Below are 15,572 nucleotides of genomic sequence, written 5' to 3'. Positions count from 1 at the left end.
TGTGTTTATGCTGTCCCTGGAGGGCACTGACACTGAATGACAGACACTGTCCATGGATACTATGTATACAAATCATATAACATTAATTCAACCATTGGGAAAATATATTAGTGATTTTCGTATTTTTCCTTTGACGAACCAGAAGTAACTCCTTTTTACATAAATTATTAAAACATTCAAAATGCTAAACACTAGAAAGAGTAGGATAAAAATATTCTAGTGTGTGGCTTGAGAAATACTCAGCAATTGTGAACACTAGCTGCTCCTCTAGAGGATCCAGGTTCAATTCCTAGTGCCCACATGGCAGCTCACAACTATCACTTGTTTCAGGGTATCCATGCCAACAGGCATGCACACCGTACACAGACATATGCATACACGTGAAATACCCATACACATAAATCTTTAAAAAAAAAACCAAATGTACTCGTTTAAATACATGCAATCATAAGTGTAAAGACTGCCTCAAAAAACTTGTGGACTTAGAATTAAAATATCCTGTTTAAGACTGAAAGAATTCTGATGGGTGGTAGTGGTGAATGCCTTTAATCCCAGCACTGGGGAGGCAGAGGCAGGCAGATGTCTGTGAGTTTGAGGCCAGCCTGGTCTACAAAGTGAGTTTTAAGATAGCCAGGGCTACAAAGAGAAACCCTGCCTCAAAAAAAATGGGAAAAAAGAAGAAGGAGAAAAGATTGAAAGGATTTCAAAGCAACTATTAAATCATTAACTCAATTGTTTCCTTATTGGCCAAGGGGCCAGAAGCTGCGCTGGCCAGTACCTGCTCTCTCAACTCCTGCTCCTTCAACTTGGACTCACTGATCAGAGTGGTCTTCTGGGCTAGCTGTGTCTGAAAGAACAGAAGCCAGACTGAGATTAGTGTCTTTCCTCAATTCCTGGACATGTTTCTACACTGCTTGCAAAAAACTTTCTTTGGAGAAACAGTAGCTTTACATTTTAACTTGTTAAAAAAGGAGGGGGTAGGGGGATCATGTTTCTAAAATGTACTAGCTTCAGGAAACTTCAATGAAGAACTAATCTTACCTGTAGCTCCATAATTGTTTCCTGGGGATGGAAAAGAAAAAAAATCAAAAGAATGTAAACAATAAAACCAACAAGTAGAGGAAACAATAAAACAGCACTATGAAATGACAACCAAGTACGGAACAAGCTTTCCCATTTTGAGAGAGTGAGCAGGTTTGAAATAAAACAATTTCACATCTCTGTTTTAGCATGGTCTATTTTGTTACACAGAATGTCCACATGCACACATCCATAGACAGAGGAGAGGACTGAAAGGCTGTGTCAGCTCCAGCAACAGGGCAGACAGATGCCACCGCCCCACACGCTGATGCTTTATCCTTCAGGGTTACTGGACACAAGAATATGTGCGGGGTGGATCACTCCGGTAACTTGGTGAGTAAATAGGTCAGATCTCTCAAAGTCCTTTAGGACATTTCTAAGCACAGCCCCTAAGGCTTATGCTGAGCTCTGATTACAAACTGTTTCTCATGGAGCTCTTGGCACAGGTACACGTGACTGAGGGCCATCTAGAATGCAGAAGGAATACTGCATCAACGTGATGCCACTGTTGGGGAGGCTGAGATGGAAGGAGTGTGAGCAGAAGATTCAGACGCCAGGACTACCATGGCATGTAAAACACAAAATCAAAATACTGACAAGCACTGAAGCATGATCAAGGAAAATAGGAGACTGCAAAGAACAAATCTGCTCATAGTTATTATTTTCTCCTTTTCTTTTGCAACAAGGTAAAGGACTCAGCATTGCTATCTATTTCACAATGCGTCAACACAACCCTCTATGGGAGGCAAGATGCAACATTAATACTCTGATGCCAGGGTTAGTAAAATGCATGTGTTTTCACAGAAGTAATATTTAATAGCAAGGATGCCCACAGCCATGACCACACCCTAAACAGACAGACAGAACAGCATTGATGGCTGTCCTGAAAGGAAAGGGACCTTTCTGCCTGCTCAGAGCTCGTACAGATGTATCAGGTTAGGTGTGATGCTCAACACGCCTTTTATAAAGGCTTCGTCTCTGCATTTGGGGAAGGAGACCCACATAACTGCTGCTATCAGTGACTGATACTCTGTACTGTCTTCTCGAGGGTGGAGTCACAGACGGTGACCTTCCATTTTCCCAAGAGCCTCATGACAATGCTGTGAAAAAGACCAGCCTAGATCAGGGATAGCTGTCAGAAGGAAATTTTAATTAAAGAGTAGGGTTATTTAAAAAATGCCAAAGACGCAGTGCCAGCTCTGTCATGTCAGTCACCTGTATCTGCATCTGGTCCAGTAGCCAAGCAAAGATGAACCAGCTCAGAACTATTAAACACCATCATGTGTGTGCAACACAACTAAGGATGCATTATAAAGTAGAATACAGATACAGTTGAATGCTGCTGGGGGCAGGGAGTCAACTCAGTCTTCAGTGGCATAGCCAATGATAGGTTACTCACACTTCAATGGCACCTTCACACCCACACCCATGCAGATGGTCCAGGTTAAAATCAGGGGTCACAAAACAAAATGACATGAAGCGGAAGGGGGACTTGTTAGGAAGAAAAGGGAGGGCTTGTGGGAGCAGGAAGGGCTAAGAGGACGGGAAAGGGGTGAGTGTGACAAAAATCTATTATATGCATGTATGTAATTGTCAAAGAATAAATAATAATGATAATAATAATAAACTAAAAAAGCAGACATTTTTTTAAAAAAAGGATATATAGCCCCAAACACAAAAATCTCAGAATGGCGCATTGGCTGTGGACAGTTTCTGGCATTGTCCCAAGGGTGTGAGGCTCAGTCTGCTCGCTATATTGTCTGTGGAGGACCAGGAAACTCAGCAAGCGGGAAGTCCAGGCTTTGAATGTGGGAACCTGCATTTCAATTCCACTACAACACTTAGCATGAGCTCTGAACATTCTGTTGACCTCATTGGGCGTTAGTTGTACTGACTGAAAAAGGAAAGCAAAAGTCCTTAAAGGGCCCCTCGGGATTAAATGAGATTAATGTGTGTCAATGGGCAAGCCACACCCTAGAAATGGCCACGTTTTCAAGAACCACAAGAAGAAACTCAAAGTCCTCTCACATTGTCCTCTGCGCTCTCTTCTTGGTCTAGCCTGTGTTCATATTTCTTCTGTAGCTCCTCAAGCTGAGTCTGCAGGTCATTTACTTTGGAAGTCATTTCTTCTTCACGGGCCTTTGGAATGAGAACAGCAATGTGGTGATAACATTAAAACCATGCAGAAGAGGGTGGGTGTACAACACACAACAGTTTGTGAGACACACGGAGCTGTGTCTCTCGTAACCACCTTTCCGACCCAAGCCAGTTCCGCCTCAGGCTGCTCACTCTTCCTAGGATGCCACGGCGCCCCGTCACTTGCCCTCCATCCATCACCAAGGTCACCAGCCGGCTGCCATCCTCCCACCCTGGGCTGGTCAGGTCTCAAGCTTGAGGGTTGACCAGTGTCACAGGGTCTGTGCGCTAAGGTTTGGGTACTTTAGACAGTTGGTGCCTACAGACATTCAGGAAATAGTCGTATTTTCTTTTCTTTTTTTAGATTTATTTATTATATATACAGTGTTCTGCCTATATGTGTCCCTGCAGGTCAGAAGATGGCACCAGATCTCATTACAGATGGTTGTGAGCCACCATGTGGTTGCTGGCAATTGAACTCAGGACCTCTGGAAGTGCTCCTAACCTCTGAGGCATGGCTCCAACCCTAAAGTTGTACTTTCACACACAGCTGGTAAGCCACTGATCACAAGAAGCTGTGGAATGCTTTGGTTTCATTTTCTTCACTCTGTAGGGCTGTGTAACTCGGGAATTGGTCACTGAAGCTTGTCTACAAGCCCCACACATTTCACCCATCTCCACGTGGAGTTGGTAGTCAAGTAACATAATACAACTAATCTGTCTAACATGTTGGCGACCTGCGCAATCCTCTTCATTTTCCTAAAATATTGCAAAAACAAACAAAAAATAGACAAATCTGAACTAGAAAAAAAAAGTCTTACAGGTGATTTTTGTTCCCATGGTCCTACTAAGAAATTCTGACACACAAGTCACCTTCTGTTCTGTTCCAAGGACACTAAGCTCTCCTAGGCCATAAATCTTGCTGACCAAGCACCTCCTCCAACACCATCAACCCAGAACTGGGCTATTACTGTCCTTGGTCACGTCTGTCTCGAGTCCACCACTGCACATCCTATGGTTACCACCCATGTCAGTGTGGCAGAGGTTCCACAGCTACTTCTTCAGGCACATGGTGACATTCAGCCATATCAACATGTCCTTCAAAAGCTACAAACTACTGCCAAAGCTAAGGCAAGCAAGCCTTCTAAGAATTAGAGAAGAATCCCTAAAGAATCATCTCTAACAAAAAACTATTTCTGGATCTGGGGATAACTCAGTAGTAGGGGGCTGACAACTAGGTACCAGGTCCTGTGTAAATCCCTAGTTCATCAGAAAAGGAGGAAAAAAAGGAGGAAGAGAGAGAAGAGTGGAGAACTCTAATTTTATTGATTTAAAATTCTTTAAAAGCAACAAACAAGAATGAAGTTTACATCATTCTCAAATGTACATGTGAATGCATTTAAGTTTTTCTAAATAAAAATTAAGTGTAAACCTCTTTTAAAGATGCAGCACAGAGAGGTCACAATCATGCGATACAATCACAAAGACTCAGGTTCAAACTCCCATGCAAAAGCCAGGTTTGCTGGTACAAGGCTATACCTCCAATGCTAGTGGGAAGACCCTGGGGTCAATCTACTACCGGAACTCCAGGTTCAGTGAGTGACCACACCACAGAAAGCAAGACGGAGAGCAACTGAGGAAGACACCCGGCATTGGCATCCCCACTTGGTTGCTTATTCTATTGCTGTGAGGAGTCACCGTGACCACAGCCAACTCTTAAAAGCATCTAACTGGGACTTTGCTTAGTTTCAGAGAGTCAGTTCATAATGGCGGAAGCATGGCAGTGCGCATGGCCCTGAAACAGCAGTGGGAGCACATGCTGACTCGGGCAGCAGTGAGAGCACATGCTGACTCAGCAGCAGGCAGCAGTCTAGTGATCTACCTGCCGTGAGCTTTGGAACCCTCGAAGCCCACTCCCAGTGACCCACCTTCTCCAACAAAGCCACACCTCCTAATCCTCCTGAAACACCCATGAGGGATTAGACATTCAAATGTAGGAGCCTAGGGGACCATCCTCATTGAAACCACCACACTCACATGTGTAACAGAGGCGGTAACAAAGATTCACACCATCTGAAGACTCGGAGCATGAGCAAAACTAAATGAGTGAAGAACAGGTCTGTTCAACCTGAGGCTAACTGAGCAGACTCCCCAGGGAGGACGGAGCGTCCCGGGCACCTTCACTGCCGTCACTCAGAGACGGCATTGACAGGAACAGACATGCTGGGAGGGGAATCGAGCTCAGCAGCAAGGAGATCAGGTGACGAGGTCAGGGACAGATGAGAGGACAGCAGCAAGACAGGGAGAAGAGGGACAAGAGCTGACTCGGTGACAAAGCGCATCTTAGAGTCCAGCATGTGCTGGGTGCCTTGCTGGGGGGTAAGCAGGTCCCTAACTACAGAGACGCACCTGTGTGAGGGTTAGGGACCTGTGACTCAGGAACACGTTTCTCAGGTCTTCAGATGTGGAAGGTAAGAACATTATTCCAGAGGACAGCCAGCAATCCTGGCACTTGGAAGGCAGAAGCTGAGTCCATTTTCAGCTACACAGTAAGTTCAAGGCCAGCCTGGGCTACATGGGACTCTGTCTCAAAAAAAAACCAAACCAAATCAAAACAAAAACAAAAAGAAATGCTATCTAAGCTAGGGAGGGGAAACTGCCATTAACACCACAGAGCTATTAGAGTAGAGAAAGTGCAGCACTGGATGGTCATGTGACAGCAGCTTTTCAGAAGGGGAAGGGGGAGGAGCGAGGGGGGAAGGAGCAGCAGCAGCTTTTCTCTGACCCTCAGAGCTTGGAGTCTGCCCATCATGCTGACTTAACATGGAAGAACTCACACGGGTTGAGCCAGCTGACATACTATTAAAACAAAGCTCCTCTTTCTAAAAGTGTAGTAATTAGAAAATGTGCACTCCTTAAATGAGGCTGTCGTGCGATTTACATTAAACATGCGAAGGCTGTGCTAGCCGGCTATGAGCTAAGGAAGGAGCCTGGGAAAGAGTGCACCTCCCTCCTGTCCCACCCACGCGACTGCCCACAACTGCAGCCTGGAGTCTGTTCCCCGTTCCCTTCACACGGCTGCCAGAGCACTGCAGCTACCTGTTTTCCCGGCCCTCGGCCCTGGACCTACAGAGGTTCATCATGGTGAACAGGCCACTCTCTGACGACCTGCTGGAGAATATTTGTTCACACTGTGTGAAGATGTGGCACTGTAATTGGTATAATAGAAAAGCTAAATGGCCAACCGCTAGGCAGCAGAGGTTAGGTGGGACTTCCAGGCAGAGAGAGGAACTCAGGGAGTTGGACATACAGAATGGGGGAGGGGAAGAACCACATGGCAGAACACAAATGAATAGAAATAGGTTAATTTAAGTTATAAGAGCTAGTTGTGAACAAGTCTAAAGTAAAGGTCAAGGATTCATAATTAATTAGTCTCCCTGTCACTATTTGGGGAGCTGGTGGTGCCCAAAATAAAGTTCAACAATGACCCATATGTACACATACAGAGAAGGAATCACAAAAAACAACTCATCCCTTCCCTGAAGCTTCCAGGCTTGGCTATTCAGTCAATGGCTGTTACCTTCTTAAAGTTCCTTCCTCGGAAAGACATCTTTATTTATGAAGTAGGCGAAGGTAATGATGGATCTCTAATTTCTACTCTAGAACTCAATATATTGTGTTATGCAAATACTTAAGTACACTAAGGTTGCCTTCCCTTTTGTATAAAAACAAAACAGAACAAAAGCACAATAACAAATACCAGAAGATAAAACTAAACTAGGTACCTTAAGTATACTAGGTACACTGAATGGTCAAATTTTCAATAAGGAGTCAAGAAGTGACTGCATTTATTTATTTTTAAACAAGGTCTCAGATAGCCCAGGCTAGCCTTGAACTCCTGATCCTAACTCAGCTTCTCCAGTACTAGGCACCACCAACACCTCAATAGATTTTTTTTTAAATGCATCTATTATTCATGTGTATGTGCCTACATGAAATTAGTTATATCGTGTACATGCAAGTGCCCATGAATTCATGTGTACCGTGAATGTGCAGTGCCCACAGAGGAGAGAAGAGGGCACTAGATCCTCTGGAACTGAAGTTAGTTAGCTGTAGCACCATGTAGGTACTGGGACTAGAACCTAGATCCTCTTCGAAAGCAGTAAAAGCTCTTAACTACTGAGCCATCTCTCCAGCCCCCAGCTGTATTCTTAAAAACTTAGCATAAATAATACTCTGAAAGTACAAGAAAATCTGCAAATATTTTTAAATTTTTCTAATGAGTTTGGTTTTTTTTTTGTTAGTTTGTTGTTTTTTTGTTTTGGTTTGTTTTTGTTTTCGTTTTTCGAGACAGGGTTTTTCTGTGGCTCTGGAGCCTGTCCTGGAACTACATCTTGTAGACCAGGCTGGCCTTGAATTCACAGAGATCCGCCTGCCTCTACCTTCCAAGTGCTGGGATTAAAGGTGTGCGACACCAACGCTGGCTCTAATGAGATTTAAAGCTTACAAATTATACAAGGTTGACATTCCATATTCTGTAATTTAACTAAATTCAGTTACATTTAAAATAATGATTATTACACTCTGTTCTAGCTCACACATGTATTGCAGACATGTCAGCTGAAGGTTATGGCTCTTCCAGAACAATAAATGCTTCTTGGCATGTGATGAAGTAAGGTTTGGAGTAGCCGTACAGAGAATAATAAGCCAGAGAATAACTGACACTGTTTTATATCTGAAAACATTCTTGGAGTCCAAGGTTCTTACTAGCATTTATGGCTTATTTTATTCTGCTAGTGCAAAGCCATTAGAGCAAGTACTTTCAAATCACCATCCACTAAGCATAAATTCCCTTTTTTCCCAACACACCCCACCCTAGACCATCAAAACTCTGAAAATGAGTGGAAAAGGAATGGGTTGGCTGGTTGCTGGTTGTCCTGGGAAGACCCTAGCTAAGCTATACACACTGTGCCTGCTCTAGTTCCCAGACCTCAGCCACACCTCAAAGCCTCACTTCAGTCTAGTTTCTGTCAAAGGAAAAAAATGTCTCTACATCTGAGAACAATCAGCACTCCCATAAAACAGACTATTTCAAAAGAGAATGAAAGTAAGTACATCAAGGATCTCCTCGTATCTCCTGGCTGTTCTTTTCAGGTCATCGTCTTTCTCTGCGATCTTTCTATGCAACTGTTGTGTCTCTTCCTGGTGGCTCTCCAGAAGCTCAGCTTCCACCTCCTGGGCCTTATCTAGAACAGGACAAGAGACACATATAGGAAAACACATTGTGACTATCTATATGTCAACAGCAGAAGGAATCCTCACTTCAAATCAATGCTCAAGAAATTCAGCGCAATGGGGCACGGTGAAGTGAGACAGGTTTGAGAACTTTCTAGAGACCCTGGAAGAGCACTTTCTTGGACAAGGATCATTTTCCATTTCCCCTCTAGTTGATGGCTTACCACACCTACCACAAGGGCAAAAACAGAACAGGCCGTGGACTGATGGGGGATGTCCTGTATATATGTTTCTCTTATTGATTGATGAATAAAACACTGTTTGTCCAATAGAGGCAGGAAGACAGGAGGGACTAGGAGATGAAGAGAATTCTGGGAAAGGTAATCGGAGGGGACCATGAAGAGACACCATGTAGCCAAAAGCAGTAACCGGTCTGGGCATTCTCCGGGAAGCCAAGACCAATACATAGATTTGTAGAAATGGGTTAATAATTAAGACAGAGCTAGCCAAATAAGAAGCCCTAGTCATCATTCAGCAGTTTTATAATTAACATAGCGTCTGTGTGTTTCTTTGGGGCTGAGAGGGGCGGCGGAACCTGGCGGGACAAGAAAACTCTGGCAATAGTGGACTCAGCTGAGGGTGGTCTGCCAGGCTCAACACTGTACTCACGGATGGTCTCCTGGATGGTCCTTTCTAGTTCCTGCTCCTTCTGTGCCAGCTGGGTGTTAAACTCCCTCATCAGCTGCTTCAGGATGGAAGTGTGCTTCAACTCAAGGTCTTCTTGCTCCTGTCTGAGTAATAAGAGTGGACAGCGATGACAGCTGCCTCCAAAGAGCAAGTTACAAAGAGGTTTCAAAACAGTTTGCACAATGCACTCTCACTGTTATGGAGGCAATTTTGAGTGTGTGTGTGTGTGTGTGTGTGTGTCCAGGTAGAGATAACTAGAGATACAGAGACTCTGACTACCTTCAGTGACCAGCCCTGGGCGGTGGAGCGTCTCTTTCCCACTTTAAACCTCTCCACTGCACATGCATATTACTGTCACAGGGCCACTGCTGAAGACAACCAACACAGAGATCACTACTCAAGACACAGCAGCCAGCAGCTGGGATCTTACCTGCAAGAAAAGGTGTGCCCCTTGATGAACAAGGAATAACACTGCCTTCTGCCCCAAATTTTCATCTCTCCTCAGTATTTAACTTACTGAATCTATGTAATGCTTTGGGCAGGTACAAGTGTCTGCATTACACACTGCACGCACAACACGCACACACCCGCCCATGGGGGTGGGGTGGGGTGGGGGTGTGGCACTCACTTGAGCTTTTCCTCCGCCTCCTGCGCACACTCTTTCTTCAGGATGTCCAGCTCCTGCTGATGCTCCCTTCTCAGCACCCGAAGGTCTTTCTGCAGCCTAGCCACCTCCCTGCTCAGCTTCTGCTTCTCCCGCTCCGCCCCTGATAGCTTTAACTCCAGGTCATTATGCTGGGCGTCCATGTTATTCCTCAATTTCGGTTCGATTACCTGCGATGTGGAATTTTCCTCTGAACTGTCTTCCAAACCTTCCACAGATTTTTTTTTCCCACCCATTTCTTGCTGTGAGGCTTGCGATTTCTCATAGTTTAAGGTCAACTTTTCCATTTCAAGTCTATGCGAGTCCCTCTCTCTTACTAGGTCTGACTCCAGCTCTTTTATCTTCTGTTGCAGGGTCTGGCAGGTCAGCTCCTTTTCCTGGAGGCTTTTCTGGACACTGTCAACCACACTTGCCCAGTTTTGCTTCGTTCCTGCATTGTTTTTACCAGTCTCTTCTTCCACGGGCTGGGTCACAATGAAGGAACAGTTCCTCTTCTTGTCTTCGAGTTCTTCTTGAAGACGTCCTATCAAAATCTGGTCATCCAGTTGTTTGGCGTGGGTGTGGTCTAACTCCACGGAGGACTGCATTTCAGACGGAGATAACCTGGGCTCACCTATACCCTGCCCCAGCATGTGCAGCAGCCTCTCTTTTTCAACAAGTCTTCTCTGCAGCGCGCACACCCTCTCTTCACAAGCCTTGCGTGTGCACCCTTGGGAATCTGCTGCTTCCTGTTCAGAAGACGCTGCCACGTTCTGTATGGATCCAGACACAACTGGCATCTCTGATTGCAGAGAACTTTCTAGGTCTTTAAGTTTTTCTTCCAGGAGGTGAATTTGCTTTTCTCTGTCTTGTAATTTTGCATTCAGCTCACTCAGCTGACTTTCCATGTCTTTTTCATACTGCTGTTTCTTCTCTTCCATCTGAGACAGTAACTGCTTCCTGATGGCAGCGATCTTCTGCTCCGCCTTCTTCTTCAGCTCCGCCTTCGAGGCACTTTCTAACTCGAGCTTGTCTTCTAAAGCTTTTAACTCCCCGTCTCTGCTTTTCACGCTTGAATTCACATGTTCTAGTTCATTCTTTAGGATTCCAAGCTCAGCTTCCAGGGAGGACACCTGTGTTTTTAGTCTCAGGACATTTTCCTCAGCCTCCCTAACCTTGTTGTCTTTCTCCTCTCCCAGCTCCTCAAAGTGCTGAAGTTTCTGGGCCAGTTCATTGCGCTCAGTGTCCTTCTGTTGGTTGTAATTCTTAATTATCTCATTTAGGGACTCAACTTCTTGCCTCTTCTGAGCAACACAGTCCTCTAACTCAGCCACCCTTGCTGTCTGCACCTTTAACTCCGCCTCTAAGTCACACTCCTTCTTCTCCATCTTGCTCTTCCTGTCTTCCATCTCACCCTTTAAGCATTCCAGTCTCTTATTCTGCTGATCAAGGTCTTCCTTCAGCAGCTGTATCTGCTCATCCTTTCCAGCAGCTTCCTTGGCTCTCACGTCAAGCTGTGTCTGCAAGTCTTTAATAGTGCTCTGGTACTGTGCGAACCTGGGCTGGGCTTTTTTCTTCCACTCGGAGAGCTTGTTGGCCCAATGATCTGCCTGCTCTAGAGCAGATGTTTTCTCCTTACTCAGAGTGTCGACTTTCAGAGACAGGTCTTGCAGCTGACCTTGCAGCTCCGTCTGTCGCTCCTCATGCTGCTTGCTCAGTGCTGCGATGGCTGCTGCTTTGTCACTTAGGCTGACGCTGTTCTCCAGCTGAGTGCTGAGATCACTGAGCTGTTTGCGAAGGCTGTCAATCTCAGCCGTCTTCTCGGAAAGCTCTCCTCTCAGTAGTGTAACGGCATTGATGTTCTCTGATAACTCTTTCTTCAACCGTGTGATGCAAGACTCCTTTTCGGATGCAGCCTGCTGCTGCTGGCCTCCTTCCTTCTGTAAGGCTTCCTTTTCTGTGATGAGACCCTCGATGTCGGCCTTCATGGCCTGAATCTGGTTTTCTTTTTCTCCCAGCTGGCGGGTGACCTGCTGCACAGAGCTCTTGAGCGTGTGCTGCTCTTCTGTCAGCCGTGTGAGCTGTGCCTCTAATTCAGAGACCTGGCCCGTTTTCATGAGCAGCGCCGCCCTAACTGTGGTGGTGTGCTGCTGGCAGCGGGAAAGCCTAGAGAGAATGGCATCTGTTTTGTCACCGCTGACGCTGAGCAGCTCATTTGCTTTAGCTTCTAACATAGCTTTGGTTTTCTCACAGCGACTGTCTAGCTGAGATGCGAGCTCCCCAAGCAGGGTTTTGAGGCTCAAGCTTTTGTCCTCGAGGCTCTTCCTACTGCTTTCCTGAGCAGCCCTGTAGCTGCGGAGCTCCTCCTCTGCGGCCTGCACCTTGCCCATGAGCTCAGAGACGCTGAGCCTCCCCTTCTCGCTCAGCACTTTCAGCTCAGCTAGCTCCTCCTCGAGAGAGACCTTCTCATTCAGAGAACGACCCAAGTCCACCTCCAGCTTTTCAACCTGTGATTTCAACTGAGTCTCCTTTTCAGTAAGAGAAACGACGTGGGCAGACTTCTGCTCTAGCTGTTCCTGCAGACGGGCAAGCGCTGCGTCCTGCTTGGCAGCAGCCTCCTTCAGCCCCGTGGCTTCCTTGTTCGCCTCCTCTTTCTCAGACTCCAGTGTGAGGATCTTCCGCCTCAGCTCTGCCAGCTCTCGCTCCTTCTCCTCCATCCAGCGCTCGTGCTTGTCTCGCAGCTCATCAGCTTGCTGACTGAGTCTTTTTTCCCAGCACTCCCTGAAGTCATCAAGCTTTCGCTGGTGCGTGCTGGTCAGGCTTTCCACCTGCTGCTTTTGGTCGGCCTCTAGTCTTGACACTGTGTCGCTGATTCTCACTGAGTTGGTCTGTGCCATTTCCAGGATTTGGGCATTGAACTGTCTCTCTTTCTGACTGAACTCTAGGATGGTGTTTTCAAGCTCTTTCTTAAGTTTGGCTTCCTGATCCAACAACTTTTTCTTTGTTTCTTGCATTTCTTTTGCTTTTTGCTTAATTTTTTCCATCCTTTTTTCCTGATTTTTAAATTTGGTTTCATATTCCTCATGCAAAATATTAATACTTTCTTCTTTAGAAGACAATTTCTGTTTGAGGGCCTCGATTTCCTTGGCCTGTTCTTCTCGCATTTGTAAAATGACATTTTCCTTTTCCATCAGGATTTGCCTTGTCTGCTCCTTCTCCATGTGACTGTCCTTGAGCTGTGACTCGTGGCGCTGGACTAACGACCTGCCCTGCTCTTCCAGCTCGCGCCTCTGCTGCTCAAGCTGCTGCACCTGTGCTCTCCAGGTGTCTAACTCCACACACGCGTGCTTGTTCTGTGTCTCCATGTCAGCTACCTGCTTGGTAAGAAGGCTCTTCTCTGTTTCCAGATCCAACACCTGCCGCCGCATTTGGGCCAGCTGCTCCTCATACACGCCTGTCTGCTCGTGCGTGGCGCTCTGCTGGGAGTGCAGGAGGTCCAGCTTAGCCAAGGCCTGCTGCAGCTCCCCGGCAGACTCGTGAAGACGCGCTTCCAGGCCGTCTATGCGAGCCTGCTTGTCTTTCAGGTGCTCGTCTCTCTCCTGCAGGAGGAGCCCCAGCTGACTGAGCTCATCCTTCAAGGCCTTCTCTGTTCTCTGGACAGTTAGTTCCTGTTCCTTACTGATGCTGTCCACTTCATGCTGGTGGTGGCGCCTCTGCTCCTCCAGCTCGGCCTCTAAGGCCTGCTTCATCTTCTCCGCATCACCCCTCAGGACAGAGAGCTCCTCGGAGAGGTGCTCACGGGCTCTCAGGGCTTCTGCCAGCTCAGAAGACAGCGATTCCAGCTCTGTCTGCTTCACGTCCAGCTTCTCCAGGGTCTTCTCATTCATGTCTTGTATGTGGGCCTGGAAAAGGCTCTCCTTCTCCTTTAGTAAGGCGTCCTTTTCCTGTTGGTGCTTCTCTCTGAGCTCCTCCACTGCAGTCGCATGCTGCTGCCTGAGGCTCTGGAGTCTCTCGGCCCACAGGCTGTCCTGCTGCTGCTGGAGGCGCTCCAGCTCTGTCCTGTGCTTCTCGGTCATGGCTGAGAGTTCTTCATTGTACTTATTCTTCTCAGCTTCCAGATGAGCAGCTAAATGCTCTGACTGAGTTTTGCTTTCTTGTAAGCTTTTTTCCAAGGAGGTTTCCAATTCAAGTATTCTCTGTTAATGAAAGCGGATGTGTTTTACTAATTCACACACTTGCTTGTTAGCAGTGACGCATAGGTTATGTGGGCCACTTCACACGCCAGAGCAAACACAAGAAAGGGCAGACGATACACTGTGCTCATTCACTAACAGAATCAAGAACTCCAACTCAGTTCTGTATTTGTTCTATGCACTTGGGATAACCATTTCAACTATCTCTATTTTCAAAAGTATTCTAATGGGGAAGTAAAAAAGAAATCACAAAACAAACAATTATGGCAGTGAGCTTAGTAGGAAGATGGACCTGCATACTCCACGCTTTTAGGTAACATTTTATTACTTTTATAATTTAACCTTGGAGGAAAAGGTATCTCATTTTTCTACTCCCAAAGGCATATACTTTAAACTTAAAATTTTTATTATTAGGGGGGTTGGGGGCACCAGCTATGGATGCCAGAGCTCTCAGGGATCTTTAGTGATTCGCTCTCTCCCTCCTCCCTCCCTGGGGTTTAGGATGAAACCGATGGCCAGGCTGTGTAGCAAGCACTTTGCCCTGAGCCATGTCACTAGCCTGGCATGGTTTTGGTTTTGTTTGTTTTTTAAGAAGCTTCTTAAACGTATTTTACCTAAGGTTTCTGTTATCTCATAGAATATTAACCTTCTCTGTGAACGCCAGAGCTGGGAATGTCCTAAGAAACTGACAAGTCCAACCTCTCGGTGGCTGGCAAAAAAAAGTTGCGATGCAACGCACTTGAAAACGAGTGAGCTTCAGGGCATCACACCCACCAGACGCACGTCTGAGGCATGGGTAAAGGAAAAGCACAGAAGGTTGACAACTGTGGAAGAGTGACAGAGTGGAGGACCTAAAGACCATCAGCACGCTCTACCACGGCAGCACATCTCTACTGCTAAGGAAGGGCCAGAGCCTTAAAACTACGCACAGACACATACAAATACTGCATTCCAGCGCCACGTTTAATATGAAAAAAACGGGTGACTTTGACTATGACAAAGGCAGAGTATGGATTGTATTTAGGACACACTGTATGATGAAGGTGTCAGAGCATATGCTGCTGACACAGTGAGGTAGGTCACTTCCTAGTGATCAAGAGTGGGTAAGCAGCAGAGGGGAGGAGACACTTCCGCGTGCCTGTGCTGAAGGCAGAGTCAAGGCCTGCAGAGACATGGGGCGCTGGGAGCAAAGCAAGGACAGTGTGGTAAAGAGAATCCAAAGCCAAAAAGTATTCCCATGAGCACTTCTCACTAAAGATATGTACGTAAACCCAATCCCACAAGCCAGAAGCTTATCAGAGCCTGATGCTGACTGAAGAGAACAGTCCCCACAGACACACGCATCCCCAGCTCTGGAGCCCACATAGCATGTGAACTCACAGTTCGGTAAGCCTCTGCTTCTCGCCCAAGTTCCTGGAGTTTATTTTCACTCTCTGAAAGGATTGCTTTTTTCTGCAGCTCTAACTCTTCTAGAGCCAAGGATCCTTGCTGCTCTTTTTCTTGGGTGAGCTTCAAATATTCTGATTGACTCTTTTCCTGTGCCAAAAACAATTAATACCATCTCAATGCCACATAAATCTTCGGCATTCCCAAAGCCC

The 15,572-nt window shown here is 46.3% G+C and overlaps 1 protein-coding gene across 10 annotated transcripts in view; it reads right to left on the bottom strand.

The window, feature by feature from the left end:
* Golga4 (golgin A4) overlaps positions 1 to 15,572 on the bottom strand; it is a 76,242-nt gene that overhangs the window by 15,396 nt on the left and 45,274 nt on the right. For 9 of the 10 annotated variants that reach the window (XM_040739948.1, XM_040739950.1, XM_040739949.1 and 6 more), the window contains 7 exons: positions 15,355 to 15,510; positions 9,767 to 13,977; positions 9,121 to 9,242; positions 8,332 to 8,462; positions 3,109 to 3,219; positions 1,042 to 1,062; positions 779 to 847 (listed from right to left, as the gene is read on the bottom strand). In XM_040739948.1, the coding sequence (XP_040595882.1) occupies positions 779 to 847; positions 1,042 to 1,062; positions 3,109 to 3,219; positions 8,332 to 8,462; positions 9,121 to 9,242; positions 9,767 to 13,977; positions 15,355 to 15,510 (4,821 nt within the window). The remainder of the gene's footprint in view (positions 1 to 778; positions 848 to 1,041; positions 1,063 to 3,108; positions 3,220 to 8,331; positions 8,463 to 9,120; positions 9,243 to 9,766; positions 13,978 to 15,354; positions 15,511 to 15,572) is intronic. The other variant, XM_040739953.1, reaches the window with a different exon arrangement.

Source organism: Mesocricetus auratus, unplaced genomic scaffold (assembly GCF_017639785.1).
Source record: "Mesocricetus auratus isolate SY011 unplaced genomic scaffold, BCM_Maur_2.0 Super-Scaffold_100691, whole genome shotgun sequence".
Classification (NCBI taxonomy): domain Eukaryota; kingdom Metazoa; phylum Chordata; class Mammalia; order Rodentia; family Cricetidae; genus Mesocricetus; species Mesocricetus auratus.
Note: the sequence above shows the minus strand (reverse complement) of the source record. Positions and strands in the feature narration are given on the sequence as shown.